The 27841-nt window shown below is 46.2% G+C and overlaps 1 protein-coding gene across 2 annotated transcripts; it reads right to left on the bottom strand.

Annotated features, from left to right (window-relative positions):
- Nucleotides 1–109: 109 nt before the first annotated feature.
- SLC12A3 (solute carrier family 12 member 3) lies at nt 110–27841 on the bottom strand. 2 transcript variants are annotated; one of them, XM_081018250.1, is made up of 26 exons: nt 27488–27841; nt 23944–24090; nt 22943–23018; nt 22623–22718; nt 21746–21885; nt 19940–20050; nt 19456–19567; nt 18630–18760; nt 17449–17533; nt 15949–16103; nt 14444–14551; nt 13461–13584; nt 13139–13240; nt 11558–11713; nt 11139–11238; nt 10485–10596; nt 8922–9062; nt 8156–8262; nt 7701–7783; nt 6787–6855; nt 5358–5459; nt 4317–4428; nt 3955–4041; nt 3055–3190; nt 1756–1823; nt 110–1118 (listed from the first exon to the last, which is right to left on the bottom strand). In XM_081018250.1, the coding sequence occupies exons 1-26, from the start codon at nt 27785–27787 to the stop codon at nt 977–979; spliced, it is 3102 nt and encodes a 1033-aa protein (XP_080874376.1). In that variant the 5' UTR covers nt 27788–27841; the 3' UTR covers nt 110–976. The 2 variants fall into 2 exon arrangements, with proteins under 2 accessions (XP_080874376.1, XP_080874377.1); XM_081018251.1 differs by having other exon boundaries at nt 6793–6855.

The following is a 27841-nucleotide window of genomic DNA, read 5'->3' as shown; positions in this document are numbered from 1 at the left end:
TTATGCAACATTTTGAGGGAAGGCTCTTCCCTCCTGCTCATAGGGTGGTCACTGGTGCATTGGCAAAAAAGAGGACGCAGATTTGCGTGAACAGTGCATGTGCTATTTTATAGGTATAGATGCAAATTTGGAAAGAATTGCTACAGTTTGAATAGAAATACAATCCATTTCACCATAGTGGGGAAGGTGTCAACCTCTATGCCTGCTCAATCTGCCATCTGGGTTCTAATTAATGATGGACTACTGTGAGCCCTGCCCCCCCCCACCATAATTTTATTAGTCTTTAACTTTAGGCTTGCCATACGTCAGGAAAATTCCTGACACGTCCTGGTTTTCAGGTGTAAAAGTGGCGTCGGGGAAAATGCCAGGAAAAACCTGGATGTATGTCAATGTGATGGAAAAACAGCAGGAACAGCTCCAGAATATTAAAATCACTATCCCCCCCCCCAAAAAAACCCCATCCCTGCGGATGTCAGGAATTTTACTTTTTGAAATATGGCAACCCTATTTAACTTAGACTGAGCAACCATTCAACTAGAGTAGGTGCTGGCAAGTTTTGGCCCTATAGATGTTGTTGAGCTACAACTCCCATCATCAGCCCCAGCAAACATGGCCAGGGGATGATGGTAGTTGTAGTTCAGCAACATCTGGGGGGCAGGAAATACCACCACACCTGAAGTAGAGGATGCCTTCAAGTCAAGGACTCTCCTCTGTACAGCAGGACACATGGCGAACTACATCCTCTCAGCAATCCATCAACATCTACCAGAGACCATTGGTCAGATTATTCCCCTAACAACTTGTGGCAGGGCAGAATATTCCTAATTCACATCACAGCTCAGGAATATTCATAATTCACACCACAAGTCTTTTATTGTGGACCTTCTACCACCAGAAACAGACCCTCCAGGAGGCCCAAGTCCTAAGAGCAGGATCTGGCCTGGAACAACTTCATCTTGATTCAGCTGCCCAAGAATCACTGGCAATAAAAGGTCAAGACATTCTCCTGGTTGCCCCTGGTCAGGATGACGGGGGGTCTCAGGTCCTGTGAGAGGGTTTCCAGCCAAGCCATATAGAGGCTGCTAGGACATCTTCCCTTTCGGCCTATCGGCAGCGTTCTGAAAAGAAAAGATGGAGAAACCAGAGAGCAGCTTGTGTTTGTTCGTCGTAAATACAGCTGGTTTCTTATTTTTATGGCACGGCCAGAGACCTGTAGTATCTGGGTGACGGAAGCTATAGCCCAGAACATCTAGAGGTTTACCAGGCTGGGGACACAGCTGCTCAATCTAAATCTGGCCTGCACAACATCTGCTGTGTTGTGCTGAATGCAGCCCACCCTAGCTACGCATGGCAACCCTCCAGGGACCTGAGAGGGGGCACCTGCAAATCCTGCCTGCCGGGACTACAGTCCCAGGAGGGTTGTTAATGTAAAAAAAAAAAATACTGGGGCCTAATTTGAATAGTATAGTGCTTGTTATCTGGTGGGTGGGGCTTGTGTGTTTTGCTTCAGAATCAGCCCCTCCCCTTCAGTGTCTGTTGCCTCCTGTTGTTGTATTTAGTTTCTCTCATTATGTTATTTTGTTACAGTTTTCTTTATTATTAAGGATTGATTTTCACCATGCATGGATGCTTCAACTTGCTGGGTTGTGCAGGACTAGCCCATATCAATGCATTTCCAGCCATACTTCTTTGTAAGGTCAACATTTCACAAAGCACTTGCAAAAACTCAGTTGGTTGGTGGCTTGTCTTACTCACATGAAGATGAGGGCTGCATCTCGTGAGTAATCCAGCAAGATTTCGTTCATCCTCACTTGTCGAAGTGACTGAAGGGCGGAAGAGAGAATAGACAGTAAACACAGAGATTAAGGCCACATTTACACCATGCATTTAAAGTTTTGATAGCACTTTAAACAGTCATGGTTTCCCTCAAAGGTTCCTGGAAGCTGTGGTTAGTTAAGCGTGCTGAGAGTTGTTCGGACATTCCTATTACCTCTCACAGAGCTACATTTCCCAGTGTTCCTTGGGAAGAGGGGCTGGCTGTATAACCACTCTGAACAATGAGGTTTGTTAAGTGTTGCTGGGAATTGTAACTGTGAGGCATAAACTACAGTGCCCAGAGTTTGTTGAGGGAATGAATGTGCTACGAAGGTGCTTTAAAGGCGCCATGTGCCCACAGCCCAGATGTTGCTGAACTTATACTTCCCCTGACTGTTGGCCATGCCAACTGGGGTTTATTATTGTTTCTTTTTATTTAAAAGCATTGTAAACCACTAAAAAATCTCTCGGCGGTAGAGTGGTCCCACAATTTACATGTAATTTACCTATGTCATTGCAGCTTTGTGCGGGGAAAATAAATAACTGGAAACTGGGAGTGAGGAGTCAGAAGGAGCCACCCAAGATCCTCCACAACCTTCCCAGAACCCGATAAGTAAGACAAGGGGGCTTAAAAAGTTATTTCCCACTGTGGAGCTTGTGGGCCTTGTCTTGCTTACTGGGCACTGGGAAGGTTGCACGACTTTACAAGAGCCTGGAAAGGGAGATGGAGGGCAATACCCACTCCAGACGGGTAGGGATGGTTGCACAGCTGGGAGGGAGATTCCAGGGGTTTGCTGACTCTACACAGTTTTGCCTTTGCTCATGGACCACCCCCCACCCCATGTAAGTTGCAGGCCCACTGTATTAAAAAATGCAACATAGAAACAATGAAAGTATAAAAACAGAGATACAATTTGAAAACCAACAAAACAGTGTAATTATAAAACAGCAACGGGGAATTCAGTAATAAGATAGTCCAATCTTGTGGGTCAGGGAAAGTCAGGGCAAAAAGAGATGCCTTTATGAGTTGCCTGAAGCAATTGACGGGTGATGCTTCGTGAATGGGAGAGGGAAGAAGGGCATGCTAAACAATGCAGAAGTCCAGTGCCATCTCAAAGGCCACAGGTCAGCCACCCCTGCATTAAAGGCCTTGGGACCCATTGAGAGGAGACAGCAATTATTTTTCACTTTTTGTGGTGGCAAAGCCCACTCTCCACATGGCCAGCGAGACCATCAGACCTTAGCTTTATTTTTCATGACTTCCTCATCGGAAATCTTCCATGGGCAGCCGTGCCTCATCTCGTTCACCATCGCCTCGTCTTTGAAGCCATCGTTCAGTCTGAATGGGGCGATTAAGTCGTCAAATCTCTTCACACTGTCAACAAAACCATGGAGATCTTGTAAGTGACCAGGTGGCATTGTTTCTGCCTGAACCAAATAGACCATCTAGGATCTCTCTTCCCCAGAACATTCCACCATCCAACATGAAACTGTCAGCTGTGGGGACCCATACAGGTCTGTAATACCAAGTTGGGTACAAATCTCAGTTTCAGTGTCTTGTTTTTCTAGCCTTGAGAACATTAGAAGAGCCCTGGTGGATCAGGCCAGTGGCACATCTAGGCCAGCATCCTGTTCTCACAGTGGCTAACCTGATGCCTGAGGGAAGCCTACAAGCAGGACCTGAGCACAAGAGCCCAATCCCCTCCCCTCTGGTTTCCAGCAACTGGGATTCAGAGGCAAACTGCCTCCAACAGTGGAGGGAGAAACCTAGTCATTGTGCCTAGTAACCATTGACAGCCCTATCCTCCATCAAAGCCTTAAGTTCACCACATTTCCACATAGTTTAAAAAGTCATATTTATAGTTAATTTTTCTAATGTAAAATGTTAGGTGCTTCTGATCCAATCATTACACGATCTTTAATGTATATGTATAACAACTGCAAAAACCAGGAGGTTATATTATGCATTTAACACAATAATCCTGTATTATTATTATTTATATAACAAACCTTAAAATTTAAGGAAGAAGTAAAAAAACCACACCCATCAATGTTTAAATAAACAAAATAACAATAAAAAAGTCAATTGCATATTATTAAACTGGATGAGCAAGAAGCTACAGTTAAGTCTTGATTTACTGTTCAGGTCGGGGTTTCTGGTTGATGTCGGGAAGAATATGGACCTCGTGAAACCCAAGTCGGAACTTGCTTAACAAGGAGATGATCCTGCAAGAGGAGAAAGAGACCGGTAGTACCTTTTGCAGGGGGCAGCAGTTTCGTTTTTATGTTTTCCTATGCCCAGTGCACACATTGATTCTTTACATTCTGAGGATAACTAAAATGCGATAACCTCTCTTCATGTTAGGAACTTTGCTATGCATCTTGGACCAGCCTTCCTCAACCGGGCACCCTCCTGTCATTTCTCCCACAACCTGCATTTTAATAGATACATATTTTTTTGCACCACAGCCTTTTAGATGCCCCAATGGTCCTAGACTTACGCCTTGCGCTCTTCATCCATCCTGTTGATCTGCCCTCCGACAAACACCCGGATCTTGCACTTCCCCCACCTCTTCTTGCGCCCAAGGAGGTAAGGGATGAGGAGCGTCAGGCCTGCCAAGTAAAAACACAGAATGGCTCTTGATCAAATAACTGCGGAGAAAATGGAGTCTGGGAATCCTTCGTTTATTTCAGTCTTTCCCAACCTGGTGCCCTAGAGATGTTTTGGACTACAACTCCCATCATCTCCAGGGCCCCAGGTTGGCAAATACTGATTTATATCACACTGTACTTCCAAGATGGAGCCTATGGTGGCTATAGGCAAGGTACCCAGGTGGCCTTTCATCCAAGGAGTGGCCAAACCCAAACCAGCTTAGCTTTAGCAAGGTTGCTGCATCATGTGCCTCAGATCAGCCCCTGGGACCAAAGAATCTTAGAACTCTAGAGTGAGAAAGGACCTCAGGAGTAATCTGGTCCACCCCTCTGCAATGCCACAATCACAGCTAAAGAATCCTTGACAGATGGCCATCCAACCTGTTTTAAAACCTCTAATGAAAGAGAGTCCACCATCTTTGGAGGTTGTCCGTTCCACTGTTGAATTGCTATGACCATCAGAAAATTCATCTTAATGTTTAGCTGGAATCTCCTTTTTTGTTATTTGTACTTTGAATCCATTGGTTCAGGCCTTAGGGGGACTAGGCTAGTCCCCTAAATGTTCTCGGTAAACTAGAGTATTAAAGTATTAAAGCGTGTTGCCTCCTTCCCAAAGCTCGGGAAGCTTCTACCCAGTTTATTGAGGGAGGCACAATGCTCATGTGTGCAATATTGGGACATGGTGCATGTGATGTTTCCCCTTCCATCATCCTCATAAGCTGGTGCCTGTGGCCCTAACTGTTCCCTTATGAAAAAGGGACACCACTGACCCAGGAGCCCCAAAGCAAAAATGGCAGTGATGGGTCCAAGCAGGGGGTTGGACCAGAAGGTGCAACACTCCTTTGGTACCACAAATCCTTACCTATGTGGGAGAAGGATGCTGAAATTACCTCCATCATCGAAGAGCCAGTAGATGTCAATGGTTTTCTTGCCCTGCTCTATCTGGAAGGCAGTGCTTGCTTGCTGTTCTGCTACCAAGGCATCAGGGTCCACTAGGAATAATAATAAAAAGGATCCCCACTGCATGAGTAAGAGAGTGCCCAGGATTTCAAATGCCACTCACCAAGTGAATTTGCAAGCTTATGAAATCCCTCTTGAGATGCTCCACTTCCCATTCTGTTCATTAGGAAACTTTAAAAAAACAAAAACCATCTAATTATATATAAAAATATGCAAATTATATATTGAGTTGTATCCAGCTATGTTCTACTTAGAATAGACTCGTCAGAATTAATGTACCTAAGTTAGGCCATCAGTTTCGGTGGGTCTCCTCTGAGTGGGACTAACTACGTATAAAAGAGCCAAGTCCCATGCTGTCATGTATTTCTGCAACATTTTTTTTATAAGTATTAATATGTAAGTATTTTTATATAGTTATATGTATTGCTGTATGCATTGGCTTATGTGCTGGTTAGTTTAGGAAACACGGAATATATATATATATATAGTATGCATATAATATAATTATACATACTATACTATGATGGTGCATATATAATCTGAGAATAGTTTGTATTTTTAGTGTGACTGGTAAATAAACAACTCATTTCTTGTTGAAATCTAGGAGCCAGATGGGAACTGGGGGGAAAATATGTGCTGAGAAACAGAGCATGGAAGTTTTCAGAAAATGCCATCCCTAGTCTCACAGGCAGCTCTTAACACATGGTAAAATGTGTTTCAATAATTTTGGCATAACACAGGCCTTGTAGGAGACAGTAGAACATGATGGCAACTTGGAGCTGATGTTTACATGGGGCTGATGTGGTCCTGACTCAGAGAGTAACCAAATTGGGCAGGGGGGGCAAAATGAATGTGGGATTGTTTTTATTTGCAAAGCTAGGGCAGAAATCATAAATCCTAGGAGTAAGCATAACCAACAGAATGAAATATTCACTTTGTAATCCTCCAGATGTTGGACTCCAACTCCCATCAGCCCCAGTCAAAAGGGCCAATGGGCAGGAATGATGAGAGCTGTAGTTCAACAACATCTGGAAGGCACCATGTTGGCTACTCTGGGTACTGTCCTAGATCCTTTTAAGGCCTATCCAGTCCAGCATCCTGTTCTCACAGTGGCCAAACCAGATCAATGAGGAAAGGTCACAAGCAGGACACGACAGGAGAATGGTCGAGACAGGGCCCAAAATGGCAGGTTTCTCTTCCTGTGCTATAGGAGAAGAAATCAAACCTCTGAGTTGGCACACTCTGATTTCAAAGGCCTTCCATCTGTGGCCCAAGTCAATCACTTTCCCCACAGGTAAGACAGTCTTAACAGAAAGACGAGCACTAGGGGTCACAGAAATGAACCTGCTGGGAACTGACATGTACTTATCACAGGAGGCTCTTCAATGTTCTTCTGTGGATCTTCTGCTGGGTCAAACACGGGGTTAACTAGAGGAAAGAGAATATGCAATGAACACAATGGATCACTCTTCCTCACCCTGGTGTCCTCCAGCTGCCCAGGACTACATCTCCCGCCAGCCTTAGCTAACACAGCCATGGCTGGGGCTGATGGGAGTTGTAGTCCAAAACATCACAAGGGCATCAAGTTTGGAAAAGCTGCTCTGGAGCAAAAGAACACCCCCTCAACAGTTGGATGGTGACAAGGATTGTGATTCATTTCCTCCTTACACTAGTGAGAAGGGCCAAAAGAAGCAAGATCAGATTTATTTGATTTTTGTGTTTGTTTGCCTTGCCTCTTGGCCTGGTGCCTAACACTGAACAATGGCTTGTGATGAGCCACTGTTTAACATAATATGTTGAGTGCAGCATATCATCTGGGAAGGGCCTACCTTCCTCATGAGTTAGGATGAAGGAACAGGTCATTGCTTTGCATCTGCTTTGCATGCAAAAGTCTCAGGTTCAATTCCCGGCCGTGTCTCTAATAGGTCTAGGAATTGTCCCCTCTCTGAAATCTTACAGCGCTATTGCCAGTCATTGTAGACAGCACTGAGCTAGATTGACCAATGGTCCAAATCCAAAGGCAGCTTCCTGTGTTCTTTTCTGTGTCCCACAGTTCGGTGGTTACAGCATCTGTTTTGCATGCAGAAGGTCCCGGGTTTAATCCTCGGCATTTCCTGGTAGGGCTGGGAGAAACACCTGCCTCAAACTCTGGAGAGCTCTGGACAGCTGCTGCTAGAGGCTGCCTCCTCTGTTCCTAATTGCATCCTTTTTAGGCAAATCAACTCAACTACAGGAAGCTTCTGGCCCAGACAGTATGTGGTGGAGAAACTCACTGTGAGACTGCACAAGCCTGGAGATGTTGAGCCCCTCCTTCATCCGCATCATGCACACGCCATACTTGAAGTCAAAAGCATCACTGGAAGACAAAACCAAAGGGCTGCCAGAGTCAATGTAAGACAGATCTCAGAAGTCCTGGTTGGAATCAGCAGAGGCTGGTCTCCATGAAGGCAAATGGGGCACTGCCCACCAACCCACATCTGCCCTGCAGCCAACCCCCCACCTGCCTTCTTACTTACAAGCAGCTCATAGGATGGCCCTGCCTGTCAGCCTCCTCTTCTTCCTTAGCCTCAGTGTTGGTCAAGACGGGAGCAGATTTAAAAATGAACATATGGAAAATTTGCCCAAGTCATAAACAGACACATCTGCCCATCCCTGGTGCTAATGGTGGCCACAGACAGCTGCAGCTGCTGATTCATTTAAATGGATCCCATGCCATGACCCAACTTACTGCAGAATCCCAATGTATTCTTCCACCGTCTGTGGATGGGCAGCCTGCCAATTCTTCTTGTAACCAATCACAAGGACATTGGGCTTCATTCTCCCAAGACCGGAAGCCTTTATCAAAGCAGAGAACAAGGGGGTATCATTAATAATAAGAAATAATAAATTTTATTTATATCCCGCCTTCCCCAGCCAAAGCCGGGCTCAGGGCCACACTGACACTCCCTCCTCATTCCTCAAGGGGCTGAACTAAGAACTTGGGTGGAAACAACTGGGTGGAGGGTGGGGATTTTCTAGCCAAGTTTATAATTTTATAAATTTCTATCTTGTCACCTCCTACTCGCCTTTTCTCTAAACTTAACTCGGGGCTCATCCACACTTGTCCTTTTCCTAGAAACCACAGGTCTGAATGGTTTCCCCCTTCCTCCACTCTTTTCCCAGGGATAACCTGCTCTTTAGTGCTAAATCAAAGGAAACATCAAGCCAGAGAAAACTCAAATTGCCATTTGTTCTGATTGAGTGCTAAAGAGCAGTTTTTCTCAGGAGAAAGCAGCAGGACAATGCCCTCAGTAATGCCACCAGCATGCCGCATTCTGCCACAAAGTACGGCTGCTGAAAACAGACAGTAAGATACAACAGTTAATTTGTCCAATGAATACTGAACTTTCACAAAAATCGTTTTAAGGATTCTTCAATGTAGCAGTCGTTGTAGACATGGGCTGCCTACTTACCTTCAGCATTTCAATATTTCTTTCTTTTTGTTTGATTTTTACCTGCATAAGAATCTGAACTCCAGTTCTCAGGTCCTCAGCTAAGACATCAGTATAGAAAGACTTGATTTTGCGCTTGGTCAGCCACTTGACGTGGCCTCTGGAAGCAAGACGGAACTCAGACATCATCTGTTTGCCTGGCCCCTGTGAGAAAGCAGAAGAAAACAGTGGGAGACCCAAGGGCAGCTGGCTTAAGACAGGCACACCCTTCCTGACTCATGTGACCATCAAGTTATCCAAATTGCACTTCACTAATATGGCGCCCTCCAGATGTTTTGGACTACAATTCCCACCATTTCTAACTGTTGGCTGTGCTGAATGGGGCTGATGCGAGTTAAAGTCCAAGCTGGACACAGAGCCTATGATCAGATCCCATCCCTGGGCTTGTCTCATGGGTGCCACCTGCACCTAGGATCCTATTTCAGTCACAAAAGGTGTAAGCCATCCCTCTGAGCATGCACAGAGGCTCCTTCTTATACCAGTGAGAAACCACATGCCACTTCCTCGTGTCTGCAGTTTGCAGAAAGGCCCTCAGAGCCCAGGAAGTTTGAGCTAAGGGGTACCTCTGTGTTGTTGTTTTTAAATTTGGCACTTGGCCAGCTTAATAATGCAAAGGGGCCAATCATTTCCCCATTGATCAGCCACCACATCTGCAGTTGCTGCACCTCAGGCAGAGAATAAGAGGTAATCTGGAAGCAGAATGCCATCCTGTGATTAATGTGCCCTGCTTTCAAAAAGCAGCTTCTGATCTTTGCCTTGGCAATTAAGCTGCAGCTGGAAGTGATTGCCTTCCATATCTTCCGAGCCTATCATTCAGTCCTGCTTAATTAGCTGACTATCCTTCCAGGGGGAACAAACAGAATCAAATGCAGCTTTCATCCTGCTTGATGGGGAAACCAGATTTGCTGTGGCCACTCCAGCATGAACACAGTTGTTTTCTGCTGCGAACACAAAGTATGAAAAGTCAGGTGCTCCAGTCCCTCCTAAACATCTGGAGATGGGAGTTGAGGGGTGGGGGTCACTGCCAACTTCCCATTGGGGGTGTTCTAGGCATCTGCCTGGCAGGGCTGGTGGTGCATAAGCAAGCAGCAGGTTCCATGGGTAGATTGCATGGTGTAGCAGCAAGTTAATCAAACAGAGGAAGCCAGAACCAGCATTTTAACAGGCTCATGCTGGGATTCAATTGGCTTTTGGGGCCTCCTGATCCCTACTGAGCCAGAATCTGCAGTACCACTCCAGACCACCCACAGTGCTGTAGCACAGTTGAGATCAGCCCAACTAGCTATTTCTTTTGCTTACAAACTGACCTGGAGGTCTGAAATCGCCCTCTCTTGGCACCAAGGTCCCTGCTTTGAGACCATGGGTTCTGTATGCTAGCCTTCACACCTCATGGGTTCACTGTAGGTGGTTGATTCATAGAGAATCAGCTGTCTCCAAAAGAGCTCCTGGATGAAACCATTCCTAACCTGGTGCCTTCAGAAGTATACAACAGGCAGACAGACAGAAAGACAGACAGACATGTCGACAACATGCAAAGTTGATTCTCCTGTGGTGATAAATACTCACGATCAACACATTCCCACAAATCATCAGGCTCAGGTTTTTGGTGAAGGTGCCCACAAAGTCCACCAGGGCTGGGCGGAAATTGGGAGGGCCAGTCAGCACCAGACATTGAGGTCTGAGGGAGAAGCAATGAGAAGTCATAGGCTGCACTTGGGACCAGATTATCTCTCGGAAGGCCTATTCCCATCTAGTCCTCCAAAGTTGATGTGATTGGTTTGACTGTGCCGGCTGAGGCCTACTCTGTTGCTCTTCCCACTGTGTGGAATGAGCTCCCTGTGGAGTTCAGACAAGAACCAACAGTGGGGCGCTTTCTCAGGCAGCTGAAGAGCTCCCTGTTTACCCTGACTGTTGACATCATTTATTTTGAATTGCTTCCCATAAAAAATCCCATAATAATGTAACAATAAAAACATTACTAAAAAAGCACATAAAAAATAATTTCAAGTCCAATACAGAACATAAGGGTATCAGAAGAGCCTGCTGGTTTAACTCTGCACTGCATGAAGAAGCACTTCATTTTTTCAGTCCTGAATTGCCTGACATTCAGCTTTACTGCAGGCCCACAGACGAAGATAAAAAAATATTGACCTAAAAGGCTTCTTGGAAAAGGAGGGTCTTCAATAACCACCAAGAAGATAGCACTGTACACTTCCTCACCTATAATTCTTAATGTGGTCATCCACCTCGTTGAGTCCCACAGAATAGTTCAGGGCCATGTTGTAGGAACCGGCTTGCACGGATGAGCCCCAGTTCACCCCTAGGGAGAAACAGCCAAGCAGGATCAGAGCATTTATTTTTGCTTAATGGTAGCTGGTGTTCACAGAATCACAGCAGAGTCAGAAGGAACCCTAAGCACCATCTAGTCCAACCTCCTGGATTGCACACATTCCCTTCTGAGCCACATTAGCGGGGTCACATGCCAGTGATGGGTGGGGTCAGAGGCAAAAGTGGGCAGGACATTAAAAGGGGGAAAGGGGCTTTGACTGGGAGGGGGCGTGTTGCAGGAAGAGTTCTGAGGGCCAGATGAAGAGACGTTTGCCCATCCATGCCAGGTCCGAGTTTCCCCAGTTACATACCTGGCTTCTTATAGAGAACATATCCAAGCAGGAAGACCACAATTCCAATGGCGATGAGGGCAGCCCACCAGGTCAGCAGGAACATGATGACCACGGACACAATGGCTCCAAAGAGAGCCACCCACTTGCTGTAGTAATTGAAGGAGGGCCTCCAACCTGGGTGGATGTGGCAATGAAAGAGAACCAGAATTATTGGCGATCAAAGCACTGCGCACACACAATCTTCTTGTGCAACCGCCTTGCAGATAATACTAATCTGCCATCCCCAAAGATCAATGGATCTTATATTAGGGGAAACATGGGAACTATTTCTTTGCCGTTGGAGTAATTTTGTAAAATAGGGCAAAGAACCTAAATACCTGTCATGAGCCTAGATTACTCACACATTCACATTATTATTATCATCTCATCCAGGGCATCCAGCTGATTATTATATCGTTTTTCTCCATGAGGATCTTGGATCAGCTGGTGATAGCAAAGAATGGAAAGTTTCTAGTGACTGTCATTAAAATAAAGGCCTAGAGATGTTCTCTGAGTTTTAAATTGTGTAATTTTTAATTTAGTTTGGCCATTTTATTTGCTCAGTTGTGTTAAGAACATAAGAAGATCCTGCTGGATCAGGCTCAAGAGGGCCCATTTAGTCCAGCATCCTGTTCTCACAATGGCAGGATATGAGTGCAACCTGATTTTTTATTATTGTACTTCATACACATTTCAAAAGCGGGTAGCTGGTGCAGATCAATCTCTCAATCTATCCATTCAGCCACATATATTTGATGCACAATACCTCGGGTTAAGAACTTAATTCGTTCTGGAGGTCCGTTCTTAACCTGAGGTACCACTTTAGCTACTGGGGCCTCCCGCTGCTTCTGTGCGATTTCTGTTCTCATCCTAAAGCAAAGTTCTTAACCCAAGGTACTATTTCTGGGTTAGCGGAGTCTGTAACCTGAAACGTCTGTAACCCGAGGTACCACTGTATCTACTATTTAGGACACTGCTGGATAAATTATGTTAGCTTAATGTAAACATGTAATAAAATTTAAATGGGGAGGGGGAGAAACACCCCAATATGGAAAGGCAGTTGGGCTATAGGGATGAGCCAAATCAGGCTTCCCAACTTCCAGATTTTGAAGCCCTGCTTGTTCACCACTACACTATCCTGAATGATAAGTGGCTGACAATGAGGCCATACACCAACTGAAGGGCTCAGCTCCTGCTCCCAAGTGCATGGCCCACAAACCTGTTTAGATCTGCTAGGAACAGCTTCCCATCCTCAGGACAGTGAGGCTCTGGAAGTGGCCTAGGACCTGACCTAGTGTGCTACTTTTGATGCTAAGCACCATGAGCCAGTGGTGGTGTGGTGGTGAGAGTGTCCAACTAGGACCTGGGAGAGCTAGGTTCAAATCCCCACTCAGCCATGAAGCTCATTGGGTGATCTTGGGCCAGTCATTGCCTCTCAGACTGACCAACCTCACAGGGTTGTGATAAGGAGCAAGGAGAACCGTGTGTGTCACCTTGAACTCCTTGGAGAACATGATGGATATAGAGTCAATGAATACATGAATAAATAGCACACCTTACCTGGGGAGTTTGTAATGGACGCATGGAAGCAGCTGAAGTTAATGAGTGCATAGGAGCACAAGAAGAAATTGGAGATGATGGGGGCAATGGCATTCAGTTCAGCTGCAGGGATAGGAGAGAGAAGGAGGGAGGTTCCGTTCATTTGTGCAAATTATTCAAAGCGCAGAATCAGGTGTTTGTAGGATAGTTGTTATTTATTAAATCATAACATTGAAGACTTTCAACACAGAATTAAAGACCATCCTATTGCCATTGTTTGCCCCACCCTAAGTCAAATCAGACTCTGCCCCTCCCTCACTTCATGACCCCCTGAATTACTTACCAATAAGAATGAAGCAAATCGCAATGACGTATGTCAGCATGTAACCCCTGATAGGTTCGTTGTTTTTTCCATAACCCTTCCCAAAAAAGCCAATGGCAGGGTAGAGCTGGTCCTTACAAAGGCACTGTTGGGGAGATGCAAAATGGCTATTCGTGACAAGGTTTCGAGCCATCAGGAACATGCCCAGAAATGTCAAGGTTTAAACTGGAGGCAGTTCTCCGTGTCCTTCACATCCTGAGGTTAGTGGGGCGATGACTGGAGAGGGGGGCTTCTCAGTGGTGGCACTGGAATTATGGAACTCCATTCCTAAACACATGTACCTGGTACTCTAATCAATGTCTTTTAGTTATCAGGTGAAATCATTGCTGTTCTCTCAGACTTTTCATGAAATTTAGCTTCCATTTTGTGTGAGTAGCTTCTGGTTTGGTATGAATCCATTTTGGGGGGCCTGCTGCTGTTTTCTTTCTAATTAATTTTCTTCTCTAAATAAATTTTATTTGATACAAGTGTCAATAGTCCATATAAAATCTCTGTAGAAGATAAAATACATTTACAACAGGCAGAATATCAACCTCTATATGGGGTTTAACTGTTCAAATGGATCACGGCCCACTGCCTGTCATTTATAAAAGGAATGGGCTCTGTATTTCATTAACAAGCTCAAACTCATCATCATTTTTAGAGCAGTTTTACCCAATGAAATGCTTGATGTATCATAGCTTGACATATCACTATCTTATCTCACAGTCAGCATCAGAGCATCCCAAGGAAGATGTGGAGTCGTCTTCTTTTCCTGATGGGGGGAATAAGGCTGGTGGTTTTTCACACTTTGTGGACAGTTGTGGTCATTTGCACTCAGATTCAGAGCACATTCCTGCAGGTTCAAGCTCAGCCCCAAAGCAGTCAGATCCTAGCACTGTGGTTGGGAGGGGTATCCAAATTTCCTGGTTAGCTGAGCAGTCCCACTTGTCCCCATCTCTCACCTGGAAGACTTTGGGGGCTGACACAAGGCAGGCCAGAGCGGAGGAGAGGGTGGCCCCAAAGATCCCAGCTGTGATTAGTGGTGCAAAGCCAGACACCATGCTCATGCTCTGCAAGGAAACACAATGGATCACATATGCACTGTGCATGATGCAGAGCAGCAAACTGGACTTCCAAAACTCAGAGAGACCAGTCCAATCTATCTGTACAGCAGCCCAGGCTCCAGGGTTACAGCCAGCCCTGAGGCACAGCTCAAACCTAGGTAATGGGCTCTGGAGTCCAAGACACCCCAGAGCAGCCCCTGTGAAGTCTGTCTCCTCTAAGCCTACACCCCCTGAGGAACCAATTGCCTCCACACCAGTGACCCATGTTCCCAGCTCATGATATCAGTGCATGTGATACACACAAAAGGACTCATTAGAAAGGAGGATACGCCAGTCCAGAGACTAGCCTCTTCCAAACCTTCAGATCCGGCCCCCAGAAACACAAAACCCACCACTGGTTCATTCGCCAATGTGATTAGAGCAAGGGCTCTCGTTTGCAACTGTCCTTGGTGCTGCAACTACCAACCTGTGTGGTCCCCCATGGGCTCTGTCAAAACCAGGAGAGGACACCTTGGCTTCTTCTCACAGGCCAGCATGGGTGTGTGTGTGTACCACTTGACACTTGTCATGGCCCCCACCCAATCAGGGGTCCCTCTCTTGAGCCTCTTTGCTGTTGCTGCCTTGCCATTGGAAGTTATTAAACAGAGTTTGGATGGCCATCTGTCAAGGATTCTCTGGATGTGGTTCCTGGATTGCAGAGGGTTGGACTAGATGCCCTTGGGGTCTCTTCCATCTCTGCAGTTCTGTGATTCTAGGGTTCTTCTCCCTACATGTGGGCCCTGATCAGAGCAAGGAGGAGAAGCATACCCAGCTTTCCACAACCTCTCAGGAGTTCAGCCTGGACCCAGGGGAAGTGGGGAAAGGGATGGGCACTGGTGGAAGGAGGAAGAGCCAATCAGAGATGGCAGCTTCCACAAGCATCTTCCCATATCTGAAGTTAGGGAGCTCAGCTGCTCATGGCCACTAGGTTATCGAATACTGAGCTTCATGGGCTAATATAAGGCAGAATGATGGATTATTCAGCGATTCCTGCTGGGTCTAGGCACTAAACCAGCCTCCCTGCATTGTGCCTCCCCATTTTTGAAGGCAGCTGGCTTTGTCCCCAACCCAGTCTGGAGATCTATTCACAGCAGAGAAGCCATCAGTAGTCATGGAAGCATAAAACTGTAGAGTTGGAAGGGACCCCAACTATTCCTGCAATGCAGGAATCATAGCTAAGTGATGGACCCAGCCATCATGCCCATGGTTGATCAGAGATTGCAACCCATCTGGTAGGGTTGGATCCTGGGCTGCAATAGATTTAAATGGAAGAAGGCAGTGTCTTTGTCCCCCTTCCAAGTATCCCCAAGGCCCAGGTGTCAAATAAAAAACACCCTTCCCTACGGCAGTACGGCTGATAATACCTGGTAAAAATTGATAAGCCCAAAGTTACAGGTGTGGCTCTGAGCACACTCCGTGAAGTTCCAGCCCAAGTTGCAAGCGATCCCTTCACAGCCCACAGAGCCAACAGAGATGGTGTCGTTCACGTTTCCAGAGGCATCCCGGACCACACACGCCCCTAAGAAAGGGACCATGATAATTTAGCATCATTTCTGACAGTTTTCCTCCACAATGTGGGCTCTTAATTTCAAAGACCCATGAGCCACTCTAAGCAGAGGGGGGGCAAATATTCAGGCTGCTTGGATCTACTTTGTTTTTCTCACCAGAGGCTCAAACCAGTTAGAGACCTTGGCAAATTAAGCAATGTATAAATCCTGTTAAATAAACCATATAATGTTCATTCCACATTTGCAAGGATTCAGTCCTTCGGGCCATCTGTGCCTACACTTTGGAATTCTCTGCCCTTTGGTACTGGGCAGGTGCCTTTGCTGCTTTCTTTTTGACAATGGCTGAAATTTTTCCTTTCCTTTAACCAAGCCTACTCAGATATGTAAATTTGACATGCATTTTAATATGCAATTTTATTTTATCATGTATATTTTTAAAGCTGCTGATTATATTTTGAAATGTTTTAAATATCTGATTTTATCAGTAATTTTCACGTATCCAGCTAAGTTCTATCCAGAGCAGACCCATTGAAATTAGTTAATTCTGTTTAATAATAATAATAATAATAATAATTTATTTATACCCCACCCATCTGGCTGGGTTTCCCCAGCCACTCTCGGAGGCTCCCAACAGAATATTAATAACACGATAAAACACCAAACATTAAAAACAACTTTAACTTTAGTAGGTTTACTCTGACTACCAGTACCCCTTGTAAACTGCTCACTGGTCTTGACAATTAAATGCTTTACGAATCTTACAGAATAAATAGGTAAAGCCCACCAACCAGAATCAAGTGGACAGCAGTAGCTCAGGAAATACACCTTGAATTAAGAAGACATAATGCTCCTGAGCCCATACTCAGTCCAAAAACATCCAGGGGCAGCTTCTCTTGATTAATAATAATAATAATTTATTATTTATACCCCACCCATCTGGCTGGGTTTCCCCAGCCACTCTGGGCGGCTGCCAACAAAATATTAAAATACAATAGTCTGTCAAACATTAAAAGCTTCCCTAAACAGGGCTGCCTTCAGATGTCTTCTAAAAGTCTGGTGGTTGTTTATCTCTTTGACATCTGGTAGGAGGGCATTCCACAGAGCGGGTTCCACTACCAAGAAGGCCCACTGCCTGATTCCCTGTAACTTCACTTCTCACAATGAGGGAACCACCAGAAGGCCCTCAGCACTGGACCTCAGTGTCGGGGCAGAACGATGGGGGTGGAGACACTCCTTCAGGTATACTGGGCCGAGGCCATTTAGGGCTTCAAAGGTCAGCACCAACACTTTGTATTGTGCTCAGAAACGTACTACATTTACCTTGCTGATTACGATTAATGCCTGACCATTACCTACCAATAGTCGCAGATATAATCAGATATGACACGGTCGTCCAGAAAATAGCCATGAGGGTCCCTTTAGGAATTGCCACTGCAGGATCCTACCCAAGTGGATAAATGAGATTTAGGAAAATGCCTTCCATAGGCATCACTGCATTAACCAGTAATTGTGATACTACTAGGGGCTCACCAACCTCGCTTGCCCCACCTTGTTGCCAACCCATTTACACCTCACCCAAACCTCTCCAGCTCCTTCAGCTTCTCCCTTTTGCTCACCTGTGCCTCTCCATCACTCACCTGCCTGCCTGGGCCACTGGCTCACTCACTTAAGGCCTACCCACACCTTACCTTTCCTCTGTGCTTTCCAGGCAGGGCCCATGCTTCAAAGCTCCATTTTCCAAGCACTCGTTTTCTTCTTCTTTTGCTTTGGAGCTTTCCCGGTGAAAACCTGCTCTTTTAACACTGAACAGGAGCAAACGGCAGTCTGCAGAAAATCACTGTTTGTTGTGCTTCAGGGTGAAAAAAAGGGGGCGCTAGGACATGGAGCTTTAAAGTGCGAACCTGTGCCTGGAAAGTGCGAGGCAAAAGCTAAATGTGGATGAGTCCCCACTCTGCCTGTCTCCTCACTTGTTCCTCCTGCTTGCCTGTGGCTGCAGTGAGGTTTAATGGAGGTGGGAAGGCACCCCAGAGACAGGTTTGCCAAACTGCTCCCTGAAGCAACTCCCCCTCCTTACTCACACTTGCTTGCCTGATGTTCTGTTGTCATGCTGGAGTTTGTGTTTGGTAAACTGAAGCGTTATGACACCTTACATTTCTATGTATATAGGAACACACACAAACACACACATAGCTTTGCATAGAACTGCATGGGCTTTGGCTTCTACCAAATGAAACATGGGTGGAAGGAAAGAAGATTCAACTTATATGCAGCTTTTCATGCTTAGCTGTAATAAGTCACCCCTCACTGAAAGAGAGAGAGAGAGAGAAATATATTTATGTAATGAAAGACTTGTCCCTCTGCATCCCCAACAGGCTATATGTAGAAAGAGGCTGGAATGGGACCCACCGAACCCTCTGCCCCAATACCCAGAATTTCTGACACCAACTATTGCCCTGGGCCATGTTTCCAAAAGGAGGCTGCTAATTCCAGCACCCCACCTCCTGCCCCCCTGGGCTCCAGCAGCCAGACCCGCCTACCTTCAAATCACCTGAAATGTTGGCTCCTGCCAAGATGCCAGTGGCTGATGGGAAAAAGATGGAAAACAAACCAAAGAAACTGCCATCAGGCCCACGCCAGTTTGGCACAAAGTTCTGCGCAAAGATGTCCGCTGGAAAAGAGAAGGTTTTGTCACGTGTGTGTTTGTGTATGCAAACTTTACACCTGATGATCAATCCAATGAGTTGGGAGAGGGCAATTTCCATCTCCCTCAGGGCACTGGACTGGGTGGAGAGATGTAAACCTGTCTGGTCACTCCAACACCATCTCAACTTATTTATTATTATTATTCTACCACAGCTACCAGAACTTTAATCTGACCCAGCTGGGCTCGTCTTATGTTTTGAGGATTGAATGCACTCCTTGGGCGAGAGAACCAAACTCAAACGTTCCTGTTGTTACTATTTAAAACTAATCTAGTTTATCTTGTTGACTTGCTAGTCACAAACACAACTTCAGCCCTGTTATATATTTAGAGCTACTTCACATGCTGTTTAAACACCAGAATAGGGAGCGGTCTTACACTGAGTTGGACCATTGGTCCATCTAGGTCAGTGTTGTCTACACAGACTGACAGGGTCTCTCCAGGATTTCAGGCAGGCAGCCTTTCCCAGGACCACCTGGAGATGCCACTGGGGATGGAACTCAGGACTTTCCACATGTAAAACAGATGCCTTCATGCTGGGTTATGGCCCTTCTGCATCATTTCCAACCTCCACTGCTTCCTTACACCAACTTAGTTCTTCTGGAGTACTTCAGTTCATGAACAGTCCTCTCCTCCCTCAGCCACTCATGCCAGCATCTTACCCCTGTAACCGAAGAATCCTTTGGCTTGTTTCTCCTCACTGGCTGGAATGATGGTTCCCACAAGGTAGTTTACAAAGGAGATCATGATGACAAAGAAGAAAAGAACCTGTGCCTACAAAGACCAAGCAAATCCATTGTGACAATGACAACCCTACTGGGAACTGAGTGTCCCCATACTAGGGACCTTTCAGCACAAGGAGCACCTCATGTTGGAGACCATCTTCAGGCCGTGTGTTTGGTCTTTTAAGAGACCCTGGTTCTCCAAAAGGGGAGGAGCCTAATAGAGGCGAGCTGGAGGCAGAGACTCCCAAGACCTCAATCTACTCCCAGCCCCTTGGAGCTCTCTGTAGTGCTGGGATTACTGACCTGCCTTGCCCCATGGGTTGCTCCTCATGACCAGAATAGGGCTCTCTCCCCATTAGCCACACCTGCCCCTGTCCCAGGCCTTCTAAAAAAACAAACACGTACATAACGAAGCTCTTACCTTGGCTTCCCACTCCATCCCAGCCAAAGAAATGCCAAGCAAAATAGTCACTGTGATGACCCCAATGATGCGAATGTCATTTGTGGGATCGACCATGGTAGAGTTGTGCTCCTTGGGCAGAAAAAACATCAACAGTCAGTGCTCACAGGGCGCATCAGAATGAGTGCACTGGGGACTCAAGGCACAATCTGGGAAAGGGGGTGATGCAGAGAAGTCCACAGGGTTGGAAAGGGGCCATAGGTTAGCAGCAGAAAAGGTACTTTGTTGGCAGAAGGCTCTAGATTCAATCTCTGGCATCTCCATTTCGGGATGCCCTTCCTTCTGCCATACATGAAGCATCATCCATCACTTGCTTCAGATGTCTTGCAAAGACATACCTTTTTGCCCAGGCTTTCCTTGACCCATAAGATCAGAAACTGTTATTACTGGATTCCTGCCATTATATGAATTTATGCTACTGTTTCACTTGTACAGTGGTACCTCAGGTTAAGAACTTAATTCGTTCTGGAAGTCTGTTCTTAACCTGAAACTGTTCTTAACCTGAGGTACCACTTTAGCTAATGGGGCCTCCCGCTGCCGCTGCGCCGCTGCTGCACGATTTCTGTTCTCATCCTGAAGCAAAGTTCTTAACCCGAGGTACTGCTTCCGGGTTAGCGGAGTCTGTAACCTGAAGCATCTGTAACCCGAGGTACTACTGTATATTGCATCTCTGTTTTCGTGATCCTGTTTTCTTGATATTTACTTTAAACAATTTCTTAATGATTTAATAACTAAATGTCACCTAAAAGTTCCAGAAATCTGGAAGAGGCAATGCCAGAGCAGAAGGAACATGGCTCAATTATATGCTTATGCCTTCTTAGTGGTGGTGACCTGGTTGTGGAATGTCCACCTGAGAGAGGCTAGCTTAGCATCTTCTTTATGGTATTTTCTGTGCCAAGTGAAGTGAAGACCTTTTCGTTCAATCGGTTATTATTATTTTTTAAATGTGTTTTTTAAAAAACACAAACTGCTGCACCTCAACTCCCATCAGCCCCAGTCAGCATAGGCAATGGGCAGAGATGAAAGGAGTCATGATATGACAGCTTCCCATCTGCAGAGAAAAGCTTGCATTTAGAATAGAAAGATCTTTGGTTAAAAGATCAGTGCTGACTAATGTACCCCAAAATGTAAGAGTGCTCAAGACTTCACACGCTGTGTCATTTTGCCCCCAATAATTGGCTCAGAGTGGGATTTGAATCCTTGGCCTGAAAATCAATCCTTTTTAGCTGAAATGTCTGGACACAGCTAAAGAAGTTATTATTTTAATTTAAAAATAGGTAAAATCTCCTGGGCTGTTCTGATTCAACCTATAAATTCTGATGCCAACCTTTCATGGTCTGGGGAAACTCCTAGTCTCTACTGCTGCTGGGAGCCCTGCTTCAGTGGTGCACAGTGCCTGCTTTCAGCTCTGGGTGTTCCTGGGACAGCCTGCTCACACAGATCTATGGGCCAGTAACCTATTGCTTAGAGCCTTAGACAATGGCATTGTGCTCTATGTGGAGCTATCCTTATTTATTTTATTATTGCATTTAAACTGCACCTTTCCACCATAGTTCTCCCCCTCCTCATTTTTAATCTTCACAACAACCCTGTGTGGTAAGTCACCCAATGGGCTTCATGGCTGAGTGAGGATTCAAACTCTGGTGTCCTAGGTCCTGCTCCAACTCTCTAACCACTGCACCAGGCTTCCTCTTGCTGTCCTTGATGATGGTTCAAAGATTGCAGAGATTCCCTCATAGCCTGGTGGCAGAAGTTGCCCCGGCTTACCTGCATCAGGTCCCGCACAGTCTCTGCAAAGCCCACCGTGTGCATGGCCACAGCCACCGCGTTGGCAAAGGCAAAGATGAGGCCAATGGAGCCTCCCAGCTCAGGCCCAAGGCTTCGTGAAATAAGGAAGTAAGTCCCACCTGCGATATGGGAACACAAGGATCACCACAAAGGCTTGTATAGCTCACCTACTGCAAATTATATATTTGATCTTATTGGATTGATATCCCACTTTTCCCTCCAAGAATCTCAAGGTGGCATGCAAGTTGGTTCTCCTCTTCCCCATATAATCCCCACAACAACCCTGTGACGTAGGTGAGGCTGACTGGCTCAAGGTCACCCATTGGCCTTCATGGCCAAGTGGGAATTTGAACCCTAGTCTCTCATGACCTAGTCCAGCATCCTAACTGCTGCACCACAATTGAGCAGGCATAGAATCCTAGAATTGTAGAGTTGGAAGGGACCCAAATGGTCATCTAGTTCTGGGCCCCTGCTCAGATCCCTCCTCCTGGGACCGGTTTGGTAGGATTTGAAGCTGGCAGGTGAGAAACATCAAAAAATCGTGGATCCCCTGGATCTGTCAGTCTCTCGAGTGGAGAACCTTCCTAGGTGGCAAAGTCATTTTGTCCACCTCTGCAAATGCCTCCCACACCTCTTGAGCCTCAGCCATGCCAGCATTGGGTCCACCCGCCCCCCTCAAGGAAGTTTCATCTGGTTCTGATAGATGAAGCTGGTGGGACATTGTTTGTCTGTTTGTTTTAAAAAATGATGAGACTTGTCTATGTGAAGTAGAGGTTCAATGCGTACACACACACTTGCTAACCCAACCCATGCAACTTTGTCAATATTTCTACAGGTGATGTGCAAAAAACACTACCTGATTTAACTTTGCCATTGGTGGAGATGGCTGAGATTGACAGTCCTGTGACGGTGGTCACTGTCACAGAAAGCAGGATGATCACCCAAGTCAGTGCTGTGAAGAAAAGCAATTGTTTTGGATTATACTGCTTAGACATTAAGACCATGGTTGAATTCCTACAGAGGGGCTCCACAACTTGGGAGCTCTCAAAGAAAATGTCCTCTTTGGGCTGCCACCTCTCCAACTGCTGAGGCTGGAAGTGTGGATAAGCCCTCATGTATGTACCAAGATATGTTTGTCTCAACCATGCAGTAAGAGAAGTATTCAACAGGACTTACCTATTCCAGCTTGTGCAGTTATCCAAGGCAGCCGCAGGTACAGAATCACACCCCAGATATTAAGCATGCAACGGATCTGGAAAGTTATGGGAGCAGCAATTGGTAACTGGGAAGAATAACTGAAGCATATGGGCACCTCAGGGCCTGTGAGGAGGACCAGAGACCTAGGATCTTCTGATCTAGTCATTTAAAACATGTGAGCCAGTGCCCTGACACCTCTGGGTCTGCTTATAGCATCGGAAGAACAATATGGTCAAGTCTTCCCTGGACTGTACCATTTCAGACTGAAGGGTGTGCATGTGTGGGTGGGTGCACATGTTTAAATATTCCCTTCTTTTAAAAGATACCTAGTGCCTGAAGTGCACTAGTCAGAAAAGGAGCATTGGGACCCCTGGCATAAACGACAAGATCTGTCTGGTAAAGGAAGATGTCACAAGGGGTGTCTGGAAGGAAGACAGTTCCCTGCACCTTGCCTTGTCTCTCCATCACAGTTTGTGGCCTGGCAATTCAGCTGTGACTCCTCCATTGTAGGTGGTTGCTCTAGGTGACCCTTGGGGTCCCTTCCAACTCTACAGTTCTGTGATTCCATAAACCCCCATTGCAATTCACTCAAGAGAACTGTTGTGTGATATGTCGATACCATGATTTATAGCAAGGAATAGCAAGGCTTTTTTCAGACTGAGGGCCATACTCCTACCTGCGCAGCCTTCCAGGGGCCACCTGTCAGTGGTGGGCGGGGCCAGAGGCAAAAGCTGGCAGAGCAACAAATGAACTTTCTACCTTTGTATAGTAGCCTAGCTTCTCCACACTCATATGCTTCTGTCTCTCCTCCACTCAGAAGCTGGCTGAAATAAAATGGGGTTCCCTTAAAAACCAGTAGAGAGGGGGCCATACATATCTCCCTGGGAAGAGAATTCCAAAGGGATGGAGCCACTACAGAAAAGGCCCTGGCCCAGGACATCATTTAAATCAGGAGTGGGGAACTAAGCAATGGTACTCACCATCACCCCCTTAACCCACCCAAAACGGACAGGTTCCTCCTGAGGCTTCGCATCCCCCTCACCAGCCTCCTCCTCGGTTCCTTCTTCGGGAAATATGATGTCCCTGTGGAGCTCGTATGCTGGCGGGTGGAGATGGCTACTTTCTTGCTGGAACCAAACAACAACAACTAATAATAATAATAATAATAATAATAATAATAATAAAAAATTTTATTTATATCCCGCCCTCCCCAGCCAAAGCTGGGCTCAGGGCGGCTAACAACAATCAAATAATCAAACAATCAAATAATCCAACATTCTAAAACATTTCATTATAAAAATTAATTAAAATCAAATTAATGGCAACCGTTAAGCAAAGTTCTGTGCAGGTTGCCAGAGGAGGGAGTCAGGCTGGGCCCTGACCAAAGGCCTGGTGGAACAACTCTGTCTTGCAGGCCTTGCGGAAAGATGTCAGGTCCCGCAGGGCCCTAGTCTCTTGTGACAGAGCGTTCCACCAGATTGGAGCCGCAGCCGAGAAAGCCCTGGCTCTAGTTGAGGCCAGCCTAACCTCTCTGAGGCCTGGGACCTTCAGGATGTTTTTATTTGCAAACCGTAGGTTCCTCTGTGGGGCATACCAGGAGAGGCGGTCCCGTAGGTACGAGGGTCCTAGGCCGTATAGGGCTTTAAAGGTTAAAACCAGCACCTTAAACCTGATCCTGTACTCCACCGGGAGCCAGTGCAGCTGGTATAGTACCGGATGAATGTGATCTCGCAGCGAAGACCCCATAAGGAGTCTCGCCGTGGCATTCTGCACCCGCTGGAGTTTCTGGGTCAGTCTCAAGGGCAGCCCCACGTAGAGCGAGTTACAATAATCCAGTCTGGAGGTGACCATCGCGTGGATAACAGTGGCTAGGTCAGGGCGAGAGAGATAAGGGGCCAACTGCTTAGCTTGGCGGAGATGAAAAAATGCCGCCTTTGTTATAGCTGTAATCTGCGCCTCCATAGAGAGGGAGGTATCGAAGATTACACCCAAACTCTTAACGGATGGTGCTGGCACTAATTGCACCCCCACAAGAGATGGGAGTCTGATGGCAATCAGACTGCAAAATTGGGGGCAGGGGAAAGCGAGAAAAATTATGGGATAAAGAGACACCTGAGGTACAGAACATCTGACTCAGCCAGCAAGGACAATGCAGAGGTCATCAGAACTGGGTGGCTGAGGAGTATGGCTCTATTGGGACATAGTGGACAGTCTGGCCATGACCTGGTTGTGTCCAGAACTCAAATGGCTGCTGCATGAACTGGCTTTGCCTTGCTGGTGCAGAATGAGGCCCACTCCAGGCTTGAGGGGGACCTGGGAAAATGACCCTCTCTGGGTTCCCTCTCCTACCTCAGGGCCAAGGAAACCTTTCAGCCTGAGGGCCATGTTCCTTCCTGGGCAACCTTCTGAGGGCCATTGGTGGGCAGGTTCAAAGGGGAAAGTGGGCAGAACAACAAATGAAACTTTTCTCTTTGTGCCACAGGTTGGTTCTACAAACCTTTATCTATCCACCATCCAGACAAGTCAGAAGGCATTATTAGAGTCCAGCTTAGGATGTGATACAGGGCCAGTGAGGGACATGGCCTGGGGAGTGTTCCAAGGGCCAGGTAGAGAGGCCTGGAGGGCCACATTTGTCCCCTCAGCATGAAGTTCTCCAGCCCTGTCCTACATTAGTGAACCCTGGTAGGCTGTGGTGATGGTGTACAGCAGGGTTCCAAGCGGACCTTGGCAGCTGAATGTAGCCACCATTTTTATTTCCCACAATGCCCCTGATGTGGAACTTCTCCTCGCCATTGTGGGAAATTATTATTGTTGTTGTTTTACTAGACCAGCCACCTGGTCCTGCTCAGGACACCAGGCTTGATGCTGACACTCACCCTGGTTAAAAAAGCTGGTTCAGTTTCTTGCACCTGCCTGAAGGCATGTTAAAACCTCCCCTGCCTGATGGCCCCAACTCTTCTTAACTATGGCTCCTCTCAGGTCCTGCCAGAACATCTGTGGTCCAAAACAGATTAAGGGCACCAGGCTGGAGAAGGCTGGCACAGAAAATATGATGCCACATTAAAACAGCTAGTCTTTTAAGGGGTCACAAGGCTCTGGGACATCCATTGCACCGCTAGAAGATCAGCCATGAAAAAGGCATATTGACATTGGGGGAGGAAAGTTCTCTGCACATGCTCAGAGGCATCACCTTCTTTATCATGTGCACAGATTTAATCTGATATTGAAAACAGATGTCAAGGATTCTCCACAATCCTGCTCTTTTGAACTTATGGGATGATCAAAAAGCAATTTCCCAATCTATGGAAGGTCTTACATGAATGCTTTGACCCAGAGCCAAAGACCTTTAGGACTTAAACCTCTTGTTGCGGCACAGGAATATGGATACTCTGGCTGCAGCAGAGAAAATAACACACAAATTATGCATCTCTAAGGATAAGGAAGACGCAGAACATTTCTACACTTTTTGGCAGGAACTCATTGCTTATGTGTCAAATTCAGGTATACAAAACTCTCTTCCCCCACCAAATTGCGAAATCTGGCTTTCTTGATGCGTTTTTCTGCTTTTATTTTTTTTTCTAATTATCTGTTCTTTGTTTATTTGGGAAATGCAGCCTCCTGCTCCTCTGTTTTGTAGCTGATTATTTTTTGCTTATGCTGTTGCTTTTATATTTTAAAAAACTTTGTTTGAAGAAAAAGAAAATAGAAGTTGGATCTGTGCCCTGAGACCCCCCCGCCCCCCGCCGTCTCAAATGAATGTGTGATCAGACTGTCAGGCAGAAAACTCGATCCAAGCATGCGGATGTCAATAGGGCACTAAGATGGGGCTATTTTCATGCCACTTCTCTATATGCGTTTTTTAAAATGCAATGAGCAAAATAGCTCTATGATCTTATTTTTATTTTTTAAAAAAATATATATACATGTCTCTTGGCCAGTATTGCTTATTTCCATAAGAGCTAGTGGGGAAAGGCAGAAAAAAGAAATCAGAGTTGCTAAAGACCTCAAGAAAAAGTCCCCCAGAGAAGAGGCATTCTGAGCTACCCATCCTCAACCACTGTTGAGGTTAGCTCAATTGGTTACAGTGTGGAGCTGATAAGAACAACGTTGTGGGTTCCATCCCCATATGGGCCACCTGCATATTACTACATGGCAGAGCCTGGACTAGAAGAACCTTGGGATACTTTCCAACTCTACAATTCAATGATTCTGTGATCCAAGTAATGCAGATCAGGAAAAGTTTTCTTCCAGCTGGGAAAGAATGTGGGGCAAGATTCAATGCTTTGTCCTCCTGGCTCAAGACCAGATGGAGATTGTGATCAGGCAGGGGCAGACCTGTAAAGAACAGTAGTTAGAGCACCTGCTTTGCATGCAAAAGGTCCCAAGAGGAATCCCTAGTGGCAGGAGAGACCCCTGACTGAGCTGGATATACTGAAATAGGTACACTCATGATTATAAGGCAGCTTCCTATGTTTGTGACTCTGTGCAACAGACATTCTGTGAACCAAACTGGCTTCAATTTACCTTGAGGAATGAGTGTAGATCAGACAAGGTAGGTCTGGTCTTCTTGGCTTCACCGGAGACTTTTGTGTTGGCATAGTTTTCGTAAGTGGGAACAACTTCGATGGTGTTGTAGCCAAAGGTCCGCATGTAGAAAGTGTTGTGGGTGAGGTGGTTGGCTTGGGCAGCGTCATAGGCAACCGTGTCCCCCTGGCCATAGTGAGGCCTGCCTCTGTCCTCGGTGCTGATCAGGGTGCTGATGGTGAACCTGCCGTTGGAGTTTGCCGGGTCGGCAGTCCGTTCCATCACCTGCGATTCAGCCATTTCATGGCCCTCTGCTCTTCGTTTTGCCTCTCCTTCAACTCACAGGCAAGGGAT

The sequence above is a fragment of the Podarcis pityusensis genome (genome assembly GCF_964106645.2).
Source record: "Podarcis pityusensis genome assembly, chromosome: 8".
NCBI lineage: Eukaryota > Metazoa > Chordata > Lepidosauria > Squamata > Lacertidae > Podarcis > Podarcis pityusensis.
Note: the sequence above shows the minus strand (reverse complement) of the source record. Positions and strands in the feature narration are given on the sequence as shown.